The 18537-nt window shown below is 28.2% G+C and overlaps 3 protein-coding genes across 3 annotated transcripts; 2 read left to right on the top strand and 1 right to left on the bottom strand.

The window, feature by feature from the left end:
* Nucleotides 1-1059: 1059 nt before the first annotated feature.
* Nucleotides 1060-3295, top strand: Phum_PHUM019480 (uncharacterized protein; the record flags this gene model as incomplete). Its single annotated transcript, XM_002422814.1, has 7 exons — nt 1060-1319; nt 1404-1629; nt 1710-2135; nt 2223-2355; nt 2478-2651; nt 2739-2916; nt 3019-3295. 7 exons carry the CDS (start codon nt 1060-1062, stop codon nt 3293-3295), a joined length of 1674 nt encoding a protein of 557 aa, XP_002422859.1.
* A 784-nt stretch (nt 3296-4079) lies between these two features.
* Nucleotides 4080-6311, bottom strand: Phum_PHUM019470 (eukaryotic translation initiation factor 2 subunit beta, putative; the record flags this gene model as incomplete). The annotated part of the gene is made up of 6 exons (XM_002422813.1): nt 4080-4124; nt 4231-4504; nt 4599-4797; nt 5419-5682; nt 5769-5892; nt 6294-6311. 6 exons carry the CDS (start codon nt 6309-6311, stop codon nt 4080-4082), a joined length of 924 nt encoding a protein of 307 aa, XP_002422858.1.
* A 515-nt stretch (nt 6312-6826) lies between these two features.
* Nucleotides 6827-15260, top strand: Phum_PHUM019460 (1-phosphatidylinositol-4,5-bisphosphate phosphodiesterase, putative; the record flags this gene model as incomplete). Its single annotated transcript, XM_002422812.1, has 19 exons — nt 6827-7226; nt 7345-7483; nt 7559-7753; nt 7810-7951; nt 8205-8365; nt 8442-8648; nt 8745-9004; nt 9038-9281; nt 9351-9518; nt 9594-9735; nt 9832-10013; nt 10109-10286; nt 13305-13582; nt 13705-13900; nt 13981-14187; nt 14293-14407; nt 14485-14751; nt 14839-14978; nt 15057-15260. The coding sequence occupies 19 exons, from the start codon at nt 6827-6829 to the stop codon at nt 15258-15260; spliced, it is 3825 nt and encodes a 1274-aa protein (XP_002422857.1).
* Between the last annotated feature and the right edge of the window lie 3277 nt (nt 15261-18537).

Here is an 18537-nt window from a genome sequence, read left to right as displayed (position 1 = left end):
CGTTCGCGAGGAGTTCAAGTTCAATGAAAATTACAAAAAATTTGCTAAGACGTAATAACGAACAAAACGTTTTTTTCCTTTTTTTCTTTTTGTTTTCATTACGAATTTCAATTTTAAAAATTGTCAAAATATTATACGAATCGAATTTTTTTCGTTTAATTTACTAAATTGGTAAATTTTCGAAATCGATAGAGCGGCAAATTTGCCGTTCGAGAATTGGCATGAAAAAAAATGTGTTGCAACACTGGAGAATATTTTTCCGTTATTTTTATCATAGAGGGGAATGGGTTTTAAAATCCGATTTTAATACAGGCTTTCAAATTTATAATTAATTACGTAAATTGCGTTTTAAAATAACTATTAAAAAATTTTTAAATGTTATTATACGTTAATTGATGTCAATAGATTTTTTTATTAAAAATAAATGTTTGAAAGAAAAATCCTAGTCTATTTTCTTTTGTTTTCAACTATCCTAATACAAATTTCTTAAATTTTTTAATATCATTCAGCGTGTGATTTATTATTTAAAAATAAATTTAATAACTATTTATAGAAAGGAAAGTAAGAAGAAAAAAAATTTTTTTATTATTAATTACCTGAGAATGACAATTATGGAATCATTGCGCACCATGGTAACGGTCATTACCAAAGTTAAATAAAACGGAACCAAAAACGACGTGGAAGTCAGCCATGTTTATAAACTCGCTTTCTCTTGTATTATGTACAAGAAAAAAATTAATTTTTATAAATAATTACCAAATATTGTCAACAGTTAATTCGTAAATTTTTTCAATACGAAATGAAAAAAATAATCAATTTCTTTTTAATCAAAATATTAAAAGGTCGTTGACCGGAATTGTTAACCCTATAAGGGTTGAATGACACAAATCATTTTCGTTATGCTTAAATATATATATGTGAGTAGTAAAGGATAATAATTACACCTGGTGAGTTAAATACAATTAAAATTTTTATCGAGTTTTTTTTTTTATAATTGCCTTAAGCCAAAACAACATAACCTCAATATCATTATTATTATTTTTTTTTTTTCAGAAAAAAATGGCAAGGTGGTTAACAATTTCTTTTAAAAACATTTTGCCTTTAAAAAAACATGATTCATATTGTAGTAAAAGAATGTTTTTTAATAATAATCCGTGTAATTCTCCCAAAAAACATAATTTCAATTTAAAATTACTTAAAGGAAGTTCAATAGCAATAACTGTTACTGGAATTATTGGAGGAATTTATTATGCATCCCTTAATGACATAGAAAAAAGAAAGTTTAATGTAACTGTGGGTGGAATCGGAAGATTTTTTAGGTGTCTTACTGTTAAGCATATTTTCTTACATGCAATCAAATTATTGCAATTTTTCATTCCATAACTTTTATAAATTTTTTATAGATCATTACATATAGGTATGTATATTACATATGACTATTGGTGGACATTAAAAAATTTAGATGAAGAGTCTGAAGAATTTAATATGAAAATAAAAGAAGTGCATTTAAGATCAGCTGAAAGAATAAGAGATGGATGTTTAAAAAATGGAGGTCTTTATATAAAATTAGGTCAAGGCTTGGTTTCTCTGAACCATATTTTACCCAAAGAATATCTCATTACTTTAATGGTTAAGTTTTTAAAGTCTTGATTAATTAAAAAAAAGAAATAGTTTATGAAATTTCATTTAAAATTTTAATCGATTTACAGACTCTTCAAGACAAGTGCTTGACGAGAAAAAAAGATGAAATATTGAAATTATTTATAGAAGAATTTGGTAAGCCTCATACTGAAATTTTTGAAGAATTCGATGAGAACGCCATTGCTGCTGCTAGCATAGCACAAGTTTTTAAAGCGAAAACACTCGAGGGAGAAGAAGTTGCCGTTAAAGTCCAGTACATAGATTTAAAAGATAGATTTATTGGAGATGTAGCTACCATAAAATTTTTATTAAAAGTTGCATCTTTTGTTCATCCCAATTTTGATTTTCAGTGGGTGTTAAATGAGCTAAGAGATACATTAGAACAAGAATTAGATTTTATTACAGAAGGGAAAAATTCAGAGAAATGTGCATCTGATCTTTCGCAATTTTATTTCGCTTATGTGCCTAAAGTATATTGGAACCTTAGTACATCTGTATGTTTAATCATTTTTCATGAGATTTTTTATCGAAATGAAAAAAAAGAAACCTTCATTGATATAAATCTCATGTTTTGTTTACAGAGAGTTTTAACGACAGAATTTATTAATGGAGTTAAAGTAAATGAAAAAGAGTTAATAAAAAATTTGGGGTTAAATCTAGGGGATGTTGATAAAAAATTATTTACAGTTTTTAGCGAACAAATATTTCATACAGGTTTTATTCATGCCGATCCTCATCCTGGAAATGGTAAATTTAATTAATATTAATATGCAGATATAAATTTATAAAAGCATTCAATGTACTAATTTTTTAAAAATTATTTTTTTTTTATACAGTTTTGATAAGGAAAAGTAAGAAAACAAAAGAAGCAGAAGTTGTTTTATTAGATCATGGTCTTTATCAAGTTTTACCAGATAATGAAAGGAAAAATTTGTGTTATTTATGGAAATCTATTGTTCTTCATGATGAACAAAAAATCAAAAAATATTCTTCTGCTTTGGGTGTCGAAGGTATAATGTGTTAAAACTAAAAATATTTGAGGACTCGCCAATCATTTTGTCTGATGACTATTATTATTATTATTATTAATTTTTTAGATCCATATGTTTTTGCTGAAATACTCACACAGAGACCGTTAAAATTGCACAAATATCAATTAAAATTAAAATTAAACGAAGAAGATATGAAATACATGACTTACATGGCTAGAAAAAGATTCGATAGAATTTTATTAGCACTAAGACAAATGCCTAAAAATATGTTACTTGTCATAAGGTTCGAACCTTTTAAAAAACTTTTAATATTTCCTGATATTGTTTTGTTTTTTTTTTTTAAAAACCTTTTTTTGTCAATTTTGTATTTTTTTTTTTCTTGTAGAAACATGAATACCGTTCGTGCTATTGCTAAAGATCATGGAGATCCAGTTGATAGATTTACTCTTATGGCTCGAAGTGCACTGGAAGGAACTGTGGATAAAAATAAAAATTCATTTATTTATAATAAGATACAATGTTTTCATCAAAAAATTATTTTCGAATTTCACATATGGACGCATTACATAAAATACATAACTCACCTGACTATTTATAAAGTGCTGTTATATTTTAAAAGAACTCCCGATTTGTCTGTAATGGCTAAAGAAATAAATTTATAATAAAATTTAAATTTTTTATGAAATTTTTCAAGATGGAAAAACAAAAGAATGGAAATTACATCAAATTAAAAAAAAAAAAAAAATAATAATAATAATTTCAATGTTAGCCGGAATAATTAAATTAATTATTTTTTTCAATTATTGTTACCACAGTTTGTGTGTGTGTGTGTGACCTTTAAATAAAAGTAAATAAATTTATTAAATTGAAAATTACCTTGAGCCTAAATCGATAATATTTGTAAAAGGTGCATTGTTTTGTTATTATTCACTATTTAAAGTGCAATATTATTATTTTTTTTTTTTTTTTTTTTTTTTTTTTACAATTATAAGCCTTTAATCGTTTTAGTTAAACCCATAAAAAAAAAAAAAATATATAATAAAAAGCAACAAAATTATTTTTTTATTTATTCTACGAATGAATTATTTTTTATTAGACTCTTTTGGAAAAATTTTATTTAATTTATTTATTACGAGAATCACATAAATATTTTTTTTAAAAATAATGTTAAAAATATCTATAAGTTATTATTTATTTATAATATGAAGTATATATTATTAATTAATTATATATATTTTTTTATAATAATATCATTGATTTGAATTTTTTTTTTCTTTAAAAACTTTTATATTATTAACCCGAATTTAATTTATTTAAATGATATGTTAATGGATGGGCTTCTTTAAATAAAAAAAAAAAAAAAAACAATGATATACAAAAAATTTAACCTTTTTTATTATTATCAGAAATTGCCTAAAAATTAAAAAAAGATAATTATCAATATTTTTATGCTGTTTTTGCTCGTATAGCAGCACGTTTTCCGGTGACGGCCTTAAAAAAAAAAAAAAAAAAAAAAAAACGTTGTAAATATTTTTCGACATCTTATCAAAATGTGAATAAAATAATAAAAAAAAAAATTTAAATAAACAACAAGTACCTGAAAACCCGATTTAATACTAGCAACGGAACACCGAGATCCGCAAGTTTCACATTGTAAAAAGAACAATCTAGTGTCTTTTCTCAAAATTGTATCGGGCGAACGGCACGTGTGACACGTCACGTATTCTTTTATATATCTCCTAAGGACATTTTCTATTTGTTTTTGTTGAAAACGACCTTTTATTATAAGTTGGCTGTTACCATCGACTGATCCGCTTGTACCCAACTCGGCCAAGAGAAAATCTAATAAATGTTTTGGTTGACGATGCAATCTGAAAATTTAAAAAAAAAATTTTTTCCACAAAATTAAACAAAACAACCACCAATCGCTTGATCATGTTGATAATTTGACATTTTTATACTAACGTTGTGCAAAAATCTGTAAAATTAGCAAATGATGTTTTCTTGGTACCAATTCGAACTACTTGTGGTGGTCTCATAACAAATTTTTGCTTTTTGTCAGCAACCATGTTGGGATTTTTATCTCTCAGGATATCGAAAACACGAGTAAGTAATTCATCATATGTGTAATCTCTGTCCGACCCAGACCAAGTAAGATTGACATCTTCAACTGAAAAAAAAAAAAAAACAAAAAAAATTACTAATAATAATAGTAGGAGTTTTATATATAATACATCATTATCAATTACAATCATCGATAAAAGATGTTAAATATTTGTCAGACTCACCTGGCAAGCCTTTAATTTTATTATTATCGTTTTTTAAAAAGAAGCAAAAAAAAAAAAAAAAAAAAAAAAAAAAAAGAAAAAGAAAAATAACTTTTAATATGAATAAAAATGTAAACAAGTTGAGTCGGAATCAATAAACAAAAGGTCAATGACCTGATAATGTTAGTAATGAGTGACAAATTATCATTACAAAAATTTACATTTAAAAATAAATAAAGTTTTATGTGAGTTTTTTTTTTTTTTTTTTTTTCCCCCCTCAATTTTAAAAAACAATTTTTAAAAATAAAAATAAAATTATTTTAATTCTTACCGGGATCCATAATGCTTTCAACCTCTTGGCAGCATATTTTTTTAAAAAAAATTTAATAAATTTTACACTTGAATTTTTTTTTTGGTTAAAATTTATTCTGATCAAAATGAAATGGATAAAACCAAAGTATAGAAAATATATAAAATAAAAAAAAAAAAAAATAATAATTTTTTTTGAAAATATTTACCATTATCTTTTTCCTCGACTTTTTCTTTTTCTTCTTCTGCGACTAATTCATCGAGGTCTTTCTTTTTTTTCTTTTTTTTTTTAGTTTTGGAAAAGTCCATATCCAAATTAAAATCATCATCAATTCCACCAGTGTCATCATGTCCTGTTCCATCATTGATAGTTCCATCATCTTTGTCAGGCAAAGCTCCATCTAATTCTTCAAAATTAAATGGCTTCTTTTTTTTCTTTTTTTTTTTCGCACCAGCATCTAAATCAAAATTATCTGCAAGGAAATTTTTTTTAAAATTTCATCAAAATAAATATTTTGAATATGATTAAGTAAAATTTAGGTAGTGTAAAATTAATTACCATCTGCATCAGCTTCCACTGGTTCCTGATTTTCTTTTTCGTTTGTGTCTGGTACTGATTCATCTGTACCAGCTTGTGCAAGGGCCGCATCCAAATCGAAAGTTGTTTTCTTCTTTTTCTTTTTCTTTTTTACCGTAGGGTCAAAAATCTAATAAAAAAATAATTTTAAATATTTTATTAAAAAAAAAAAAAAACTAATTTTGAATTGCCTTACGCAAGGCTTCAATTTTTAATCAGACACGTTGTACTTTCATCAAAAATAAAACTACAACATGCTTTTTAATTTTTTACGATCTAACAATACGAGTGCTTAATAAAATAACTCTTAATTTTTATTTTCTCTTAAATTTAGGTTGCATTTATAAATTTTTTTAAAATATAATAACACTTTTTACGTAAAAAAAAAAAAAAAAAAAAAAATTTAAAATATTTATTTTTACAATATTAGGACACACTTGAATTTCACCATTTGAAAAAAAACTTATTTTCATATTTAAAAAAATAAATGTAAAACAAAATGCCTACCGTTTCTTCTTCCGTCATTTTACTACACCACTAGAATGTTATATAAAATGATTTAAAACTTTAAAAAAGATCTAAAATAAATAACACTTCGATTTAGTTTAAAATTTCATTGAAAAATTAGACAAGAATTATTGCATCAGCCGATTTTGAGAGAAGGTACCAACATAACAAGCTTAAATATTTAATTAATCTGAACCTTAGCAAAAGAGATAATAAAATAAACTTATCGCAAATGGACACAATTTTAATAATGCACTGATCTATGTCAAATATTTAAAAAGTTATTTGTTTATAATGTATTTTTCAGAATTTCTTTAATTCAAAATGACCTAACGGCAATTTTCACTATGTTACTTGTTTATTTATTTAATAATCAATTAGCAACATATCACGCTACATATTAAATTTATTTTGTGGTTATATTGTTGAAACAGGATATTAACAGTGTGGTAAGATAAAAATATAAGATGTCCTACCGAGAATGACAAAATGATAAATTTACTTGATTATAGTTTTTATGGTTACGTTTCTAAATGAACTTATTAAAATTTAAAAAAAATTTTTGTCGTAGAAATTTAAGTACAATGGCTGTGATAGGTATGCCTAATGGTCTGAGTTTTATCTCAGAAATGGAACAAACTATTATTCAATTGGAGAGGGGGACACTTATTACTAGGTTTTTTCCGCGAAAAAAACCTGAAAGAAAAATGTTGATGATAAGAAGAGAAACAAGGCAGATAATTTGGTGCAGATCATCATCAACTAAAGATTTTGAAGGAGCAGTGGATATGAGAGAAATTAAGGAAATAAGACATGGAAAAAATTCTAAAGATTTTGAAAAGTGGCCTGAGGAAAGTAAAAAAACAGATGCAGGAAAATGTTTTGTTTTATATTATGGTCAGGAATTTCGATTAAAGTCACTTTCAGTCGCAGGTTAATATTATACTAAAAAATTATATTCATACTAATTCATTTTTAGTTCCTTTTATTAAAGGAAGGGAGTGTTTCATTAAATTGTACAATTAAAATATAAAATGTTTTTTTAATGCAGCTTTATCAGAAAAAGAATGCGAACTGTGGTTAAAAGGATTAAGACACTTAGTGCCAGATACGATTAAATCTCCTTACCCATTGTTAGTAGAAAGATGGTTAAGAAAAGAATTTTACACGATGGAAAGCAGCAGAGAAACGTAAAACATAAATAACTCTATTACAAAAATTATCTGTAAAATTTGTACTATTTATTGAAAAAAAAAATTTTTCAGAGTAAGTTTAAAAGATATAAAAGCATTTTTGAGAAGAATCAATTATAAAATATCAACTTGCAAATTAAGAGAGGCATTTCAAGAAGTTGACACGAAAAAACGAAATGAAATCGGTTTTGACGATTTTACTATCCTCCATAATAAACTTATTTTCGATGAAGTGGTAAGACAGCATAAGTTTTTATTCACTAATAAGTTTTGTTTTTCTGACTTAAAAAAAAAAAAAAATTATTTTAGGCTTTTAAAGAAAGCTTTGATGTGTATGCTGCTTACTCAAAAAATGGTAAAATGGTAACATTGCAAGAGTTTCAACAGTTTTTAGCAGAGGTTCAAAAAGATCCATTAGGTGATAATGAACAGGATGTTTCTCAATTTATGAGAGATTTTCTACAGGTAAGTCAATCATACTCTGGGTTCATACTCTGACTGTTTCACTTACAATTTTCTTTACTTATTTTCAATAAATTAATTTTGATTCCCAGATTGACATCTTTCCTTAGAATAATTCCTTCTAACTTCCTCAATCCTTGTTTCGATTGTTATGAAAGGTAAGTGATAAATATCTGCTGCATTTGATAAGTATTTCAAAACGGTAACTCTTTTAAAATTTAATATTAAAAGATATTTTTTCAATATTATTGTTCAGGACACTGTAAGAAATTGTCAGGAACCATTTTTTACAACAATGGAATTTATGGATTTTTTATTTTCAAAACATAATGATTTATGGGACGAAGCTAACGATAGAATTGTACAAGACATGAAAAGACCTTTGTCCCATTATTGGATTGCTTCTTCGCACAATACGTGAGTTTTCAATTAACCGTTAAAAATAATTGAAATTAAAAGGAAAAAAGGAAAAAAAGGAATACTTTTTATTTAGATATTTAACCGGAGATCAATTTTCGAGTGAGTCTTCCATTGAGGCTTATGCCAGAGCATTGCGTATGGGTTGCAGATGTATCGAACTTGATTGTTGGGATGGACCAGACGGAATGCCTCTCATATTTCACGGTCACACTTTAACAACTAAAATTAAATTTTTCGATGCTATAAAAACCATAAAAGAACACGCATTTGTGACTTCAGAGTAAGAAAATTTTTATTTCATTTCATTTGAATTATTGCTTTTTTTTAAATATTATCAACAAAGTAAATTTTTTTTTTTTGTTGCAACTTATTGTAGATACCCTGTGATATTATCTATAGAAGACAATTGCACTCTACTCCAGCAACGTAAAATGGCTCAAGTTATGCAAGAGGTTTTCGGTGAAATGTTGTTATCACAACCCGTTGAAAAAAATGAAAAACAACTTCCTTCTCCTTGGCAACTTCGCCGGAAAATTATTTTAAAACATAAAAAACTTCCCGATGGCGTTGATGAAAATTCTGTCGTTATCAGAAATGAGGATGGTGCGTTTATCCATATTTTAAATGGTAAACTTTGTTCGGTGTTCGCAAATTGATAATAACTATTAGTTTATATGTGTGTCACAGGTAGAGAAATGGATTTGAGGAACACGGTAAAAAATGGCATTTTGTATCTGGAAGATCCCATAGATAATGAATGGAATCCTCATTTTTTCGTATTGACTCAAAACAAATTACTTTACACGGATAGTTTTCAAGGGAATAATGAAACCGATACGGAAGACGATGATGAAGAAACCGGATTTCAAAGGCACAAAGAGGTTAATAAATTTACATTTTCTATTTCTTTGTCGTTACCACAATACTTTTGAGTATTATTGATTATTAAAAGCATAAAATTTCTTTTATTTTCCACGTAGAGCGTGCCAAATGACGAATTGCACTTTAGTGAAATGTGGTTTCACGGCAAACTGGGAGGGAAAAGAGCGGAAGCCGAAAGTTTATTAAAAAAATATTCACATTTAGGCGATGGAACTTTTTTAGTCAGAGAAAGCGAGACTTTTGTAGGAGATTATTCTTTGTCATTTTGGTAATACGCACATTTGCATTCATTTTGAAATTTTTTTTTGACAAAAAATAAATAATACTTATTAACCCACCGTAGGAGACAAGGGAAAGTTAATCATTGCAGAATCAGATCGAAGCAGGATAAAGGACAAACCAAATATTATTTGATTGACACGAATAGTTTTGATAGTTTATATAGTTTAATAACGTATTATAGAAGTCATCCTCTCAGAAGTCAGGTACAAATTAACTTATCGATGACGATGTCCTGCGATGACGACGTAAACGTGAAAACTTCTTGGTTTTAAATATGGCATTTCTTATTTCTCCGTTAGGAATTTTTAATTGTTTTGAAAGAGCCGGTTCCGCAGCCGAACAAGCACGAGGGAAAAGAATGGTATTTACCCAACGTGACGAGGAGTCAAGCCGAAGAAATGCTTAAACGGGTGCCAACCGATGGCGCGTTTCTAGTCAGGCCAAGCGAAAGAGGTGCCAACTCATATGCCATTTCATTTAGGTAGTTTAGTTTTATTAGTAGCTTCGTTACTATTTTTTCTGACAAAATACTTACGGACGCGTAACACACTCATAATATTATTTTATATTTTCAAGAGCGGAGAAAAAAATTAAACACTGCCGAATTAAAGTCGACGGAAGACTGTATGCCATAGGATCGGTTTATTTTGAAAGCTTGGTCGATTTAATAACTTATTACGAACGTCATCCGCTGTATAAAAAAATAAGACTTTGTCATCCGGTGAATGAAGAAATCGTGCAAAGGATAGGCCAGGTAAGATCTTATTTATTTATTTTGTACTAACTTAATAAGTCTAAACTTTTCTATGCAAGATGCATGACGCGGCTAACTCATAACTGAAATGACTACGAATGATATATAAAGCGAGATGATGAAAATTTTAATTTTCAAACGTTGGTAAATCCGATGTTGGTACCGTTATTCGAGAGCAAGTTTTCTCTTGGTAAAGTTGTACCCACTGTCGTTGAAGACTCGTTGAGAATTTTCAAAATGGTGGTGACGGTTGTTTTTGAAAAATTTACCGGGGATCGAGTCGATGACGATTGTAAAAATTGTATTGTTTTTTTAACCGTTTCCGGAAATTTTTTATCTTGAGGAACACTTCCGTTTTTCATCTTTAAAACTTGGTTGTATTTTTTGCTTTGATTCGATTTAATCATTTTCGAAATGAGAGACGCATCGGTCGTACTTTTAGAATCGTTGAATGCGTGAAAATTCGACGACGTTTCCGAAACTGGTATTTTCTCGTGAAGTAATTTCGTTTTGGACGCTTCCGGAAAATTTTCCGAAACGTTTTCAACCGACGGATTCGACGTTGTTTGTAAAATGAGATTTTGTCGTTTCCGTAAATCATCGGTATTGATTTTCTCGTTTCCGTTATCGATTTTTAACGATTTCGAATAAGTGATCAATGACGGTTCCAAAGGTCCGAGACTGATGGGAAGAACGTGACCGAGTTTTTGTTCTTCGTATTGTTTTCTCAAGCTCGTTTCGGCCAATTGTCTCGCGATTTGCGTTATTCTTTCATCCATTAAAATCTCTTGGGAATTTTTATAAAATTTAAAATGAGTTTTATTATCGGAAAAAATCAATTCCGGTAATTTCGGCATCGAATTTATCGCTTCGTTTATTTGCCTTTCGACGGGGTCTTCGGTCGCGTTTTCCCGTTCCAAAGATAAAAAACTGTCGTCCGCGTCGTACTCGTTGAATTCGCCTTCCGGAAATGAAATGTTTTTTTGAGTCGACTCCGAGACCGGATTGGAAATCGTCAAATCCGACACCGGAAAACTACTTTTTTCAGTAGTTGTTGTTGTTGTTGTTGTGACTTGGAGAGAATTATTATCCACGACGACGGTTTGCGTCGATACGACTACGTCGGGCAACTTAATCCCGGAAGTAAATCCCGTCGTTTTTTTTGTTACAATGCTTGGCCCATTGTTCGAATCATTAAAATTGTCCGTTGCGCGATCAAAGGTTTCATTTCCGGTTTCGGGCTTTGAAGGTTTGTGGGTGACAGTAGTAGATAAAGTGCTCAAACTTTTCGCGTAAAATTCATCTATGAGTTTTTCCACGGTTTTCTTTTCGATTCCATCCTCTTCATTTTTATTATCGTTTATCAATGATAAAATGTATTGAACGACATTCTGAAAAAGTTGAAAAAAAAAATTTTTTTTAATTAAAATTATCTCGAGTCACGTAAATTATGTTTAAGAAAATTTATTTGTGCAATCAGCAGTAACCAAAGTATAATTTATTATTATTATTATTATTATTATTATTATTATTATTATTATTATTATTATTATTTAGAATAAAAGTTCTTAGAAGTAATAATAAGCTGATACGGAATGACTCGATCTTTGCAAATCGCATTTCAAGGAATCCCAAGTTACACACCAGGTTCGTTTACAAGGTGGTTAAGTAGGCGCGATACTCGCGAGTTGGCCTTTGAAACGTTCACCGAATGTTTAGCTATCACGGTGATAATGATGATGATGATGATTTTGAACGTGGTTTAAAAAAAAAAAAAATTTGAGGAAAATCACATGCAAATTCTGGTTAGAGTAGAGAGAGAGAGAAAGAGAGAAAATTATAATAAATCTGAAGTCAGATTTAAGACATTTTTTTTTTACAATGGCTAAAAATGTCACGATGACGAAAATTTAAAGAATAATAATAATAATAATAATAATAATAATATTTTTATTCTACGACGTTCTTCGAAAAGGAAAAAATACCTAATTACTGTCGAAAGTGACAACTTTATAAAAGGTATTAAAAAAAAAAAAAAAATGAATTGTCACGGTCGGTTTTTTTATTTTATTTACATCAGGTACCGAAATCGTTCTTACGGGGGGGGGGGGGAAAAAGAAAATAAAAGAAAAACTTTTACTTACCTTTGAATTTTCCGTCGTTATCAATTTCGAGTCGTTTGTTTTCGCACACGAAACGTGTAGGAAAAATCCATTCGCGATTAAAATCAACTGAAAAATTAAATAAAACATTTTATTTGAAAACATTTCGTCGGTGCCATGTTTATTATTATACGTTACGAAAAAAATAAAAACAAAACAAAAAAAAAATTTTGATTGATAAAAGGAGGGGGGGGGGGAATTTCGATTTAATTTTAAACTAAGTTGATTCGTTCGTTTAAAAATAAAAAACGTTTAACGGTTTTTTTTTTTTAAAAAAAACATAAGCCCCCCACGGGTCCGAAGAAGAAAAACAAAACAAAACAAATTATGTGGATATTATATAAACATGAAAACATACTAACCGATACGGAGAGAAGCATGGTCAAGGCTGGTACACACACACTTTAGGCTGAAGACCCGGTCGCGGAATGAAAGGTATTTTCGTTTCCAAGCCTGTACCTGTTTTTTTTAATATTATTATTATTTGACTATTTCTAATTTTAGTAGTAGAGGGAGCTTGTGATGATTTTTCCACGGTTTAGTCGAAACAAAAATTTTTTTTTTTTTTTTGCATTATTAACATTTAATAATAATAATAATATTTCCAAAACTGGAGCGAACCTCATTTGGCAATGCCTGAATATGTTTTGAAACGAACCGTTTCAGGTTTCTGCCATTTCTGTTTTTTTTTTTTTTACGACTTTTTTTTTTTTTTATTACCGTTAAAAAATTTTTCGCAGTCGAAAATAAGATGATTTTGTTTTTGACGGGTCTGTTCGTCCATGTTTTCAAGATGGCGGATGAAGAGGAGAGAAAGAGAAAAAAAATTAAAAATTTTTTTCTTCGTTTGTTTAAGGACGTCGACGATGGGACCGTTTACGGAACTCCCGGTTATATGGATCCGAGTAGTTTCACATCGAAAATCACAGTCAAAGCCATTTACGATTATCAGGCTCGACAAGAGGACGAATTGTCGTTTTGCAAGCATGCCATCATAACGAACGTTAATAAACAGGATAGGGGTTGGTGGAGAGGGGATTACGGTGGTAAAAAACAACATTGGTTTCCGTGTAATTACGTGGAAGAAATCGAACCGCAAGAAAATCGAGAAGACACGGTACGTGAAAACATGTCGTTTATTTTATTTTTTCCGGGAAACAAGAAATCCGCCATTTTTTATTTTCTTGCATTTATTCGCAAGTCAGGTAATATTATTAATAATGATTACAGTCGGCTGATTCTCTACTCCTCGGAAGTCTTCAAAAGGGAAGCATTGACATCGTGGGTGCGGCAATCGAATTGGTCGGTGGAAATCGTCCGGGTTTGGAATGGATTTTACGAATTCAAAATCCCAACATGTTGTCACCCTTCGAAATGGCGATACCCGCGAGAGAAGAAGCGTTGGATTGGATGGCCGCCATTAAAGAAACTGTTAAAAATGCAAGCGTGAGGGTAAATGTTGGCAAATGTCAAACAAAGCTATCCTTTTTCCCAGATTCCTATTTTATTTATTTATTTGTCTGCACGTGTAGGAAAATCAAACGAAAGAAAAAGAAAGAGCCTGGAGAATAGCTAAGGAAATGTCTAATTTGATAGTTTACTGCAGGTCGGTGGCATTCAACATGGAAAGGTTAAAAAAAAACGGTTTTATTTTTGCGGAAATGTCATCGTTTGCGGAAAACAAAGCGGAAAAATTAATATGCAAAGAAGAGACGAGATTTTTTTTGAAATATCATCAGGTACGGGCACGGGGGGAGGGTGTGCGTGGGGGGGAGGGAAATTAAAATTTTTTTCCGATAATAAATCACCTGTAATTTATATGTATACATATTTGTTTTTTCCAGCATCAGTTCAGTAGAGTTTATCCAAAAGGTCAACGAATAGATTCGACAAATTACAATCCCGTTCCCATGTGGAATTCAGGTTCGCAAATGGTCGCTCTCAATTATCAGACACCAGGTTCGTACGAATGACGATTAATTTTTCCTTTTTTTGGCAAATAATCATTATTTAACTTCTTTTTTTTTTTTTTGCAGATAAAGCAATGCAAATAAATCAAAGCAAATTTAGTTTGAACGGTGGTTGCGGTTACATTCTAAGACCGGATTTCATGTTTCGAGATGATTTCGACATGTACGACCATCACACTCTCGTCGGTGTCGATCCCATGAACATATCGATCAGAGTGATCGGAGCGAGGCATTTGACAAGGACGGGAAGAGGAACGACGAGTCCTTTTGTCGAAGTCGAAATAATCGGAGCGGATTTTGATTCCGGTGTAAAACTCACGACGAAAACGATTTGTGAGTTGAAAATGATTGATTGGAAGCAAAAACAATTTTGCGCTCGTTAAAATTAAAAGTGTATTGTATTCCTTTGTTTTTTGCTAGCCGACAACGGTTTTAATCCCTTCTGGAACGAAATATGCGATTTCGACGTTTACAATCCTCATTTCGCTCTTTTACGATTCGTCGTACAAGATGAAGACATGTTTGGCGATAGTAATTTTATTGGACAATGCACGTACCCGGTGAGTGTCGGAATGGAAACGACGACGATGTCGACGACGACGATGTTATTGATAACAAAAAATTTTCTTTTCGATTAGGTGACAGCCATAAGATCAGGTTATCGTAGCGTTCATTTAAAAAATGGATTCAGCGAAGAATTGGAATTGGCGACTCTACTCATTCACATAACCGTACGAAATCCTCTTGAGAGTCATCACAACGGAGTAGGAATAAGAACGAGTACCCTGTCGACGATATCGAGAGCTTCGACTTTGGTGTGCGGTGAAAGTTCCTCCAATTGACGATGGCGATTCCTTCAATTTCTCACCGCATGATATAAAAAAAAGGAGGAAGCGGAAACTGTCAAAAAAAGCGGAAATGTAAAAACGAAAAAAAAAGAAACCGTTTCGAGTAAATGAATTATTTTTAACAACGAAAAAAATTTTTTTTTTTTTATATAGCATTTAATACAAAAAAAAAAAAAAATTCAAAGCATATCGATTAAATTAGTTTAAAAATTTTTTTTTTAATATCTTAGACTTTTTAACCCCTTGACAAACCGGAAGTGGTTATTTTATTTAAAGGAAATAGTTGTGGGATGTTGCACACGCACTCGCACACACGCACACGCACTTTTGAAATTCGGTAAAATATCTAATGAGTGATTACAATCTGATGCGACGATAATTGCGAAACATTCCAAAAAAAAAATTTTTTTTTAATACGAAAAACAATGAGATGAAAAAGGATGGAAATATGTGCGAAACACAATTTATCAATCATTCTTGTGTCACTATTCTTTTAAGACTTGAGATTTGGAACTAATTAAAACACTTCCTTTTTTTTTTTTCTTCTTCTTTTTGTGTCGTACCTAAATCCGAGGTCAAGGGGTTAAACAATCGTATTAACAAAAAAAAAAAAAAAAAAAAAAAAACACGAGTAGCAATAATAAAATTAAATATATATATCAGAAAAAACGCGAATTACGGCGAATATGATAGCATTTATATTTACAAAAAAAAAAAACAAAAAATTTGTTTAAATGATTTCGAATTTGTTGTTTGAGACTGTATTTTTTCTATAATAATAATAATAATAATAATAATAATAATAATATTTACAAAAAAAAATTAGAAAGTAGAATTAATTATATATATATAAAAGATAATTAAAATTTTAAAAAAAAAAAAAAAAAAAATTGATAGAGTAAATAAAATGTTTTTTTTTTTTTTTTTCTTCTTTTTCTTACCAAAAATTTTAATTTTTGTAATAACGAATTTTCAAAACTATGCTAATTATTATTATTATTATTATTATATATAAATGAGGGAAATTTAATTATTTTTTAATAAATTTTATATAAATTAGGATAGTGCGCAATTTTAAATTTTAAATTTAAAAAAAAAAATGCAACGAAAATATAGAAAATAAATTATCAATCAATCATAATGAATCTCTTTGGTCACTTATAAACGCGCTTAGCAGATAAATGGTAATAATAATAATAATAATAATAATAATGAGAAAACTGTTAAAATTTTAAAGTCTTCATTTTTATATATAAAAAATAAAAATATTTTTTTAAAAACATGTTTATAGAATTTTAAAAATTAATATTTTTCAACGAATAGATTTAAATAAAAATCATATCGCATAAATATAATAATAATAATAATAAGGTTTAATTGCAACATTTAAAAAATGATAATAGAAAAAACTTTCGAATCAAATCACAAAAAAAAAAGGGGCAATAAATAAAAATTTAATGTTTACACTTTGAAATGATGTCTTTTAAAAATATTTTTTGGAATAATTTTATTATAAAGTTTAAATATTATAGAGAGAAAAAAAAAAAAATGAAATGTTTTAATTTTATAAATTACTGTTATAATCGAATTACTACGAAAACAAAAAAAGATTATATATTTTCAATCGTAATTTACACTGTTATTATATAATTAATGTTAGATTTTAAATCAAATTATTTATGATATAAAGTATTTAAAAAAAAAAAAAAAATGTATTATTTTAATAAATAAAAAGTTTCATCATTATCATAATGATTTATTATTATAATAATTATTTAAATTTATCCATCGTTTATTTTATTTTTGCTATTGTCGTCATCGATTTGACACTTTATCTCCTTTCCAATAAATAATTTCGAAAAAAAAAATATTTAATCATGATAATCGTCATTTTTCGAACAAATAATATCATAATAATCTTTTTGTTTGTAAAAATAATCAGTGTGAAAAATTACATAAGTTTTATGCAATTTATATAACCAATCATTTTTATTATATGTTATATCACCCTTATTAAAACTAACTATTTTTTTTTTTAAAATCAAACCAGGTAATCCGAATCTGATTGATTTATAATTATTTCCTTTTTTATAAATATATAAAAGAGTTCTTGAACTGTAAAATAATAAAGAGGCTGCATTTGCTAGCAATAGAAATCCAGCAGCCGGATTTAATTTACCAATTGGTGTTTCTACCTCAAGCCAATTGGGATCCGTGAAATATTCAGATAAATTATATAATGCCATACCTACTCCAAAAATTGATGCGTAATAACAAAACGTTGTTAATCTCATCCTTTTGTGCGAATAAATTAATTCGTAACCATCCGATATTAATTTTTCATCTTGTTTCACTTCATAATGTTTTAATTTGTTAATATAATTTAATATTTTGCTATTACTTTCTCGCGGTTTGTGAATAATGTTTCTCGAAGAACAATCGTATTTTTTTACCGCGTCAAACAATCTATTATTATTATTATTATTTCTACATACACTAATTATTCTATACATTATAATTTATATATAAAAAAACTCTAATAAAAATTAAAATAATAAGTAAAAAGAAGCGTTACTTCGTTACTCCATTTTTTTTCGGTAACTTAAAGATCGGTCTTTTCTATCTCTATGATTTTCTAAATAAATTTTGCCGTGGTACTGAATTCTTTTGACACGTTTTCCCGGGTATTTGTCAGTTTCGTTTTAATGGCCGCCTATTAAATGATAATAAATCACGTTGTTTTATCAAAAAATTTTTCTTTTACGTTTAAAAAATAATTATTAATTATTTATTGAAAATGATAATTCTCACGGTAAGATACTTACAATTTATTTTATTTTATTATTCTTTAACTGGTTATTTGAAAAAAAGAAAAAAAAACAGATTTTGTACAGGAGGACTGACTTCGTGTATCAGAATTTCAGAAATCCTCATTTTGATTTTATAATTACAATAAAATTGTTATTTATTTTACAATAAAAGAAAAATTTAAGTTGAAAAACTTTATAAGTGCTAGTAATATGTTAAAAATTTCAAAAAAATAATTTTCCAAAGTCATATTGTTATCTCATTTTTAATAATTGATAACTTGAACTTTGTTAAAAATTTCAACACATTTCTTTTCCTTATATTTGTAAAAAAAAAAAAAAAATAAAAATTATAAGTAAATAAAAAATAATTTTTAAAGAAGGACGTTGCCCTTAAAAACAAAAAAGATAATAATAATAATAATAATAAAAAACCCGTCCCCCATAATTATTTTATTTTCAAT

This window comes from Pediculus humanus, genomic scaffold (assembly GCF_000006295.1).
Source record: "Pediculus humanus corporis 1103172107373 genomic scaffold, whole genome shotgun sequence".
Taxonomy (NCBI): domain Eukaryota; kingdom Metazoa; phylum Arthropoda; class Insecta; order Psocodea; family Pediculidae; genus Pediculus; species Pediculus humanus.
This window is presented reverse-complemented; position numbering and strand designations above follow the sequence as displayed.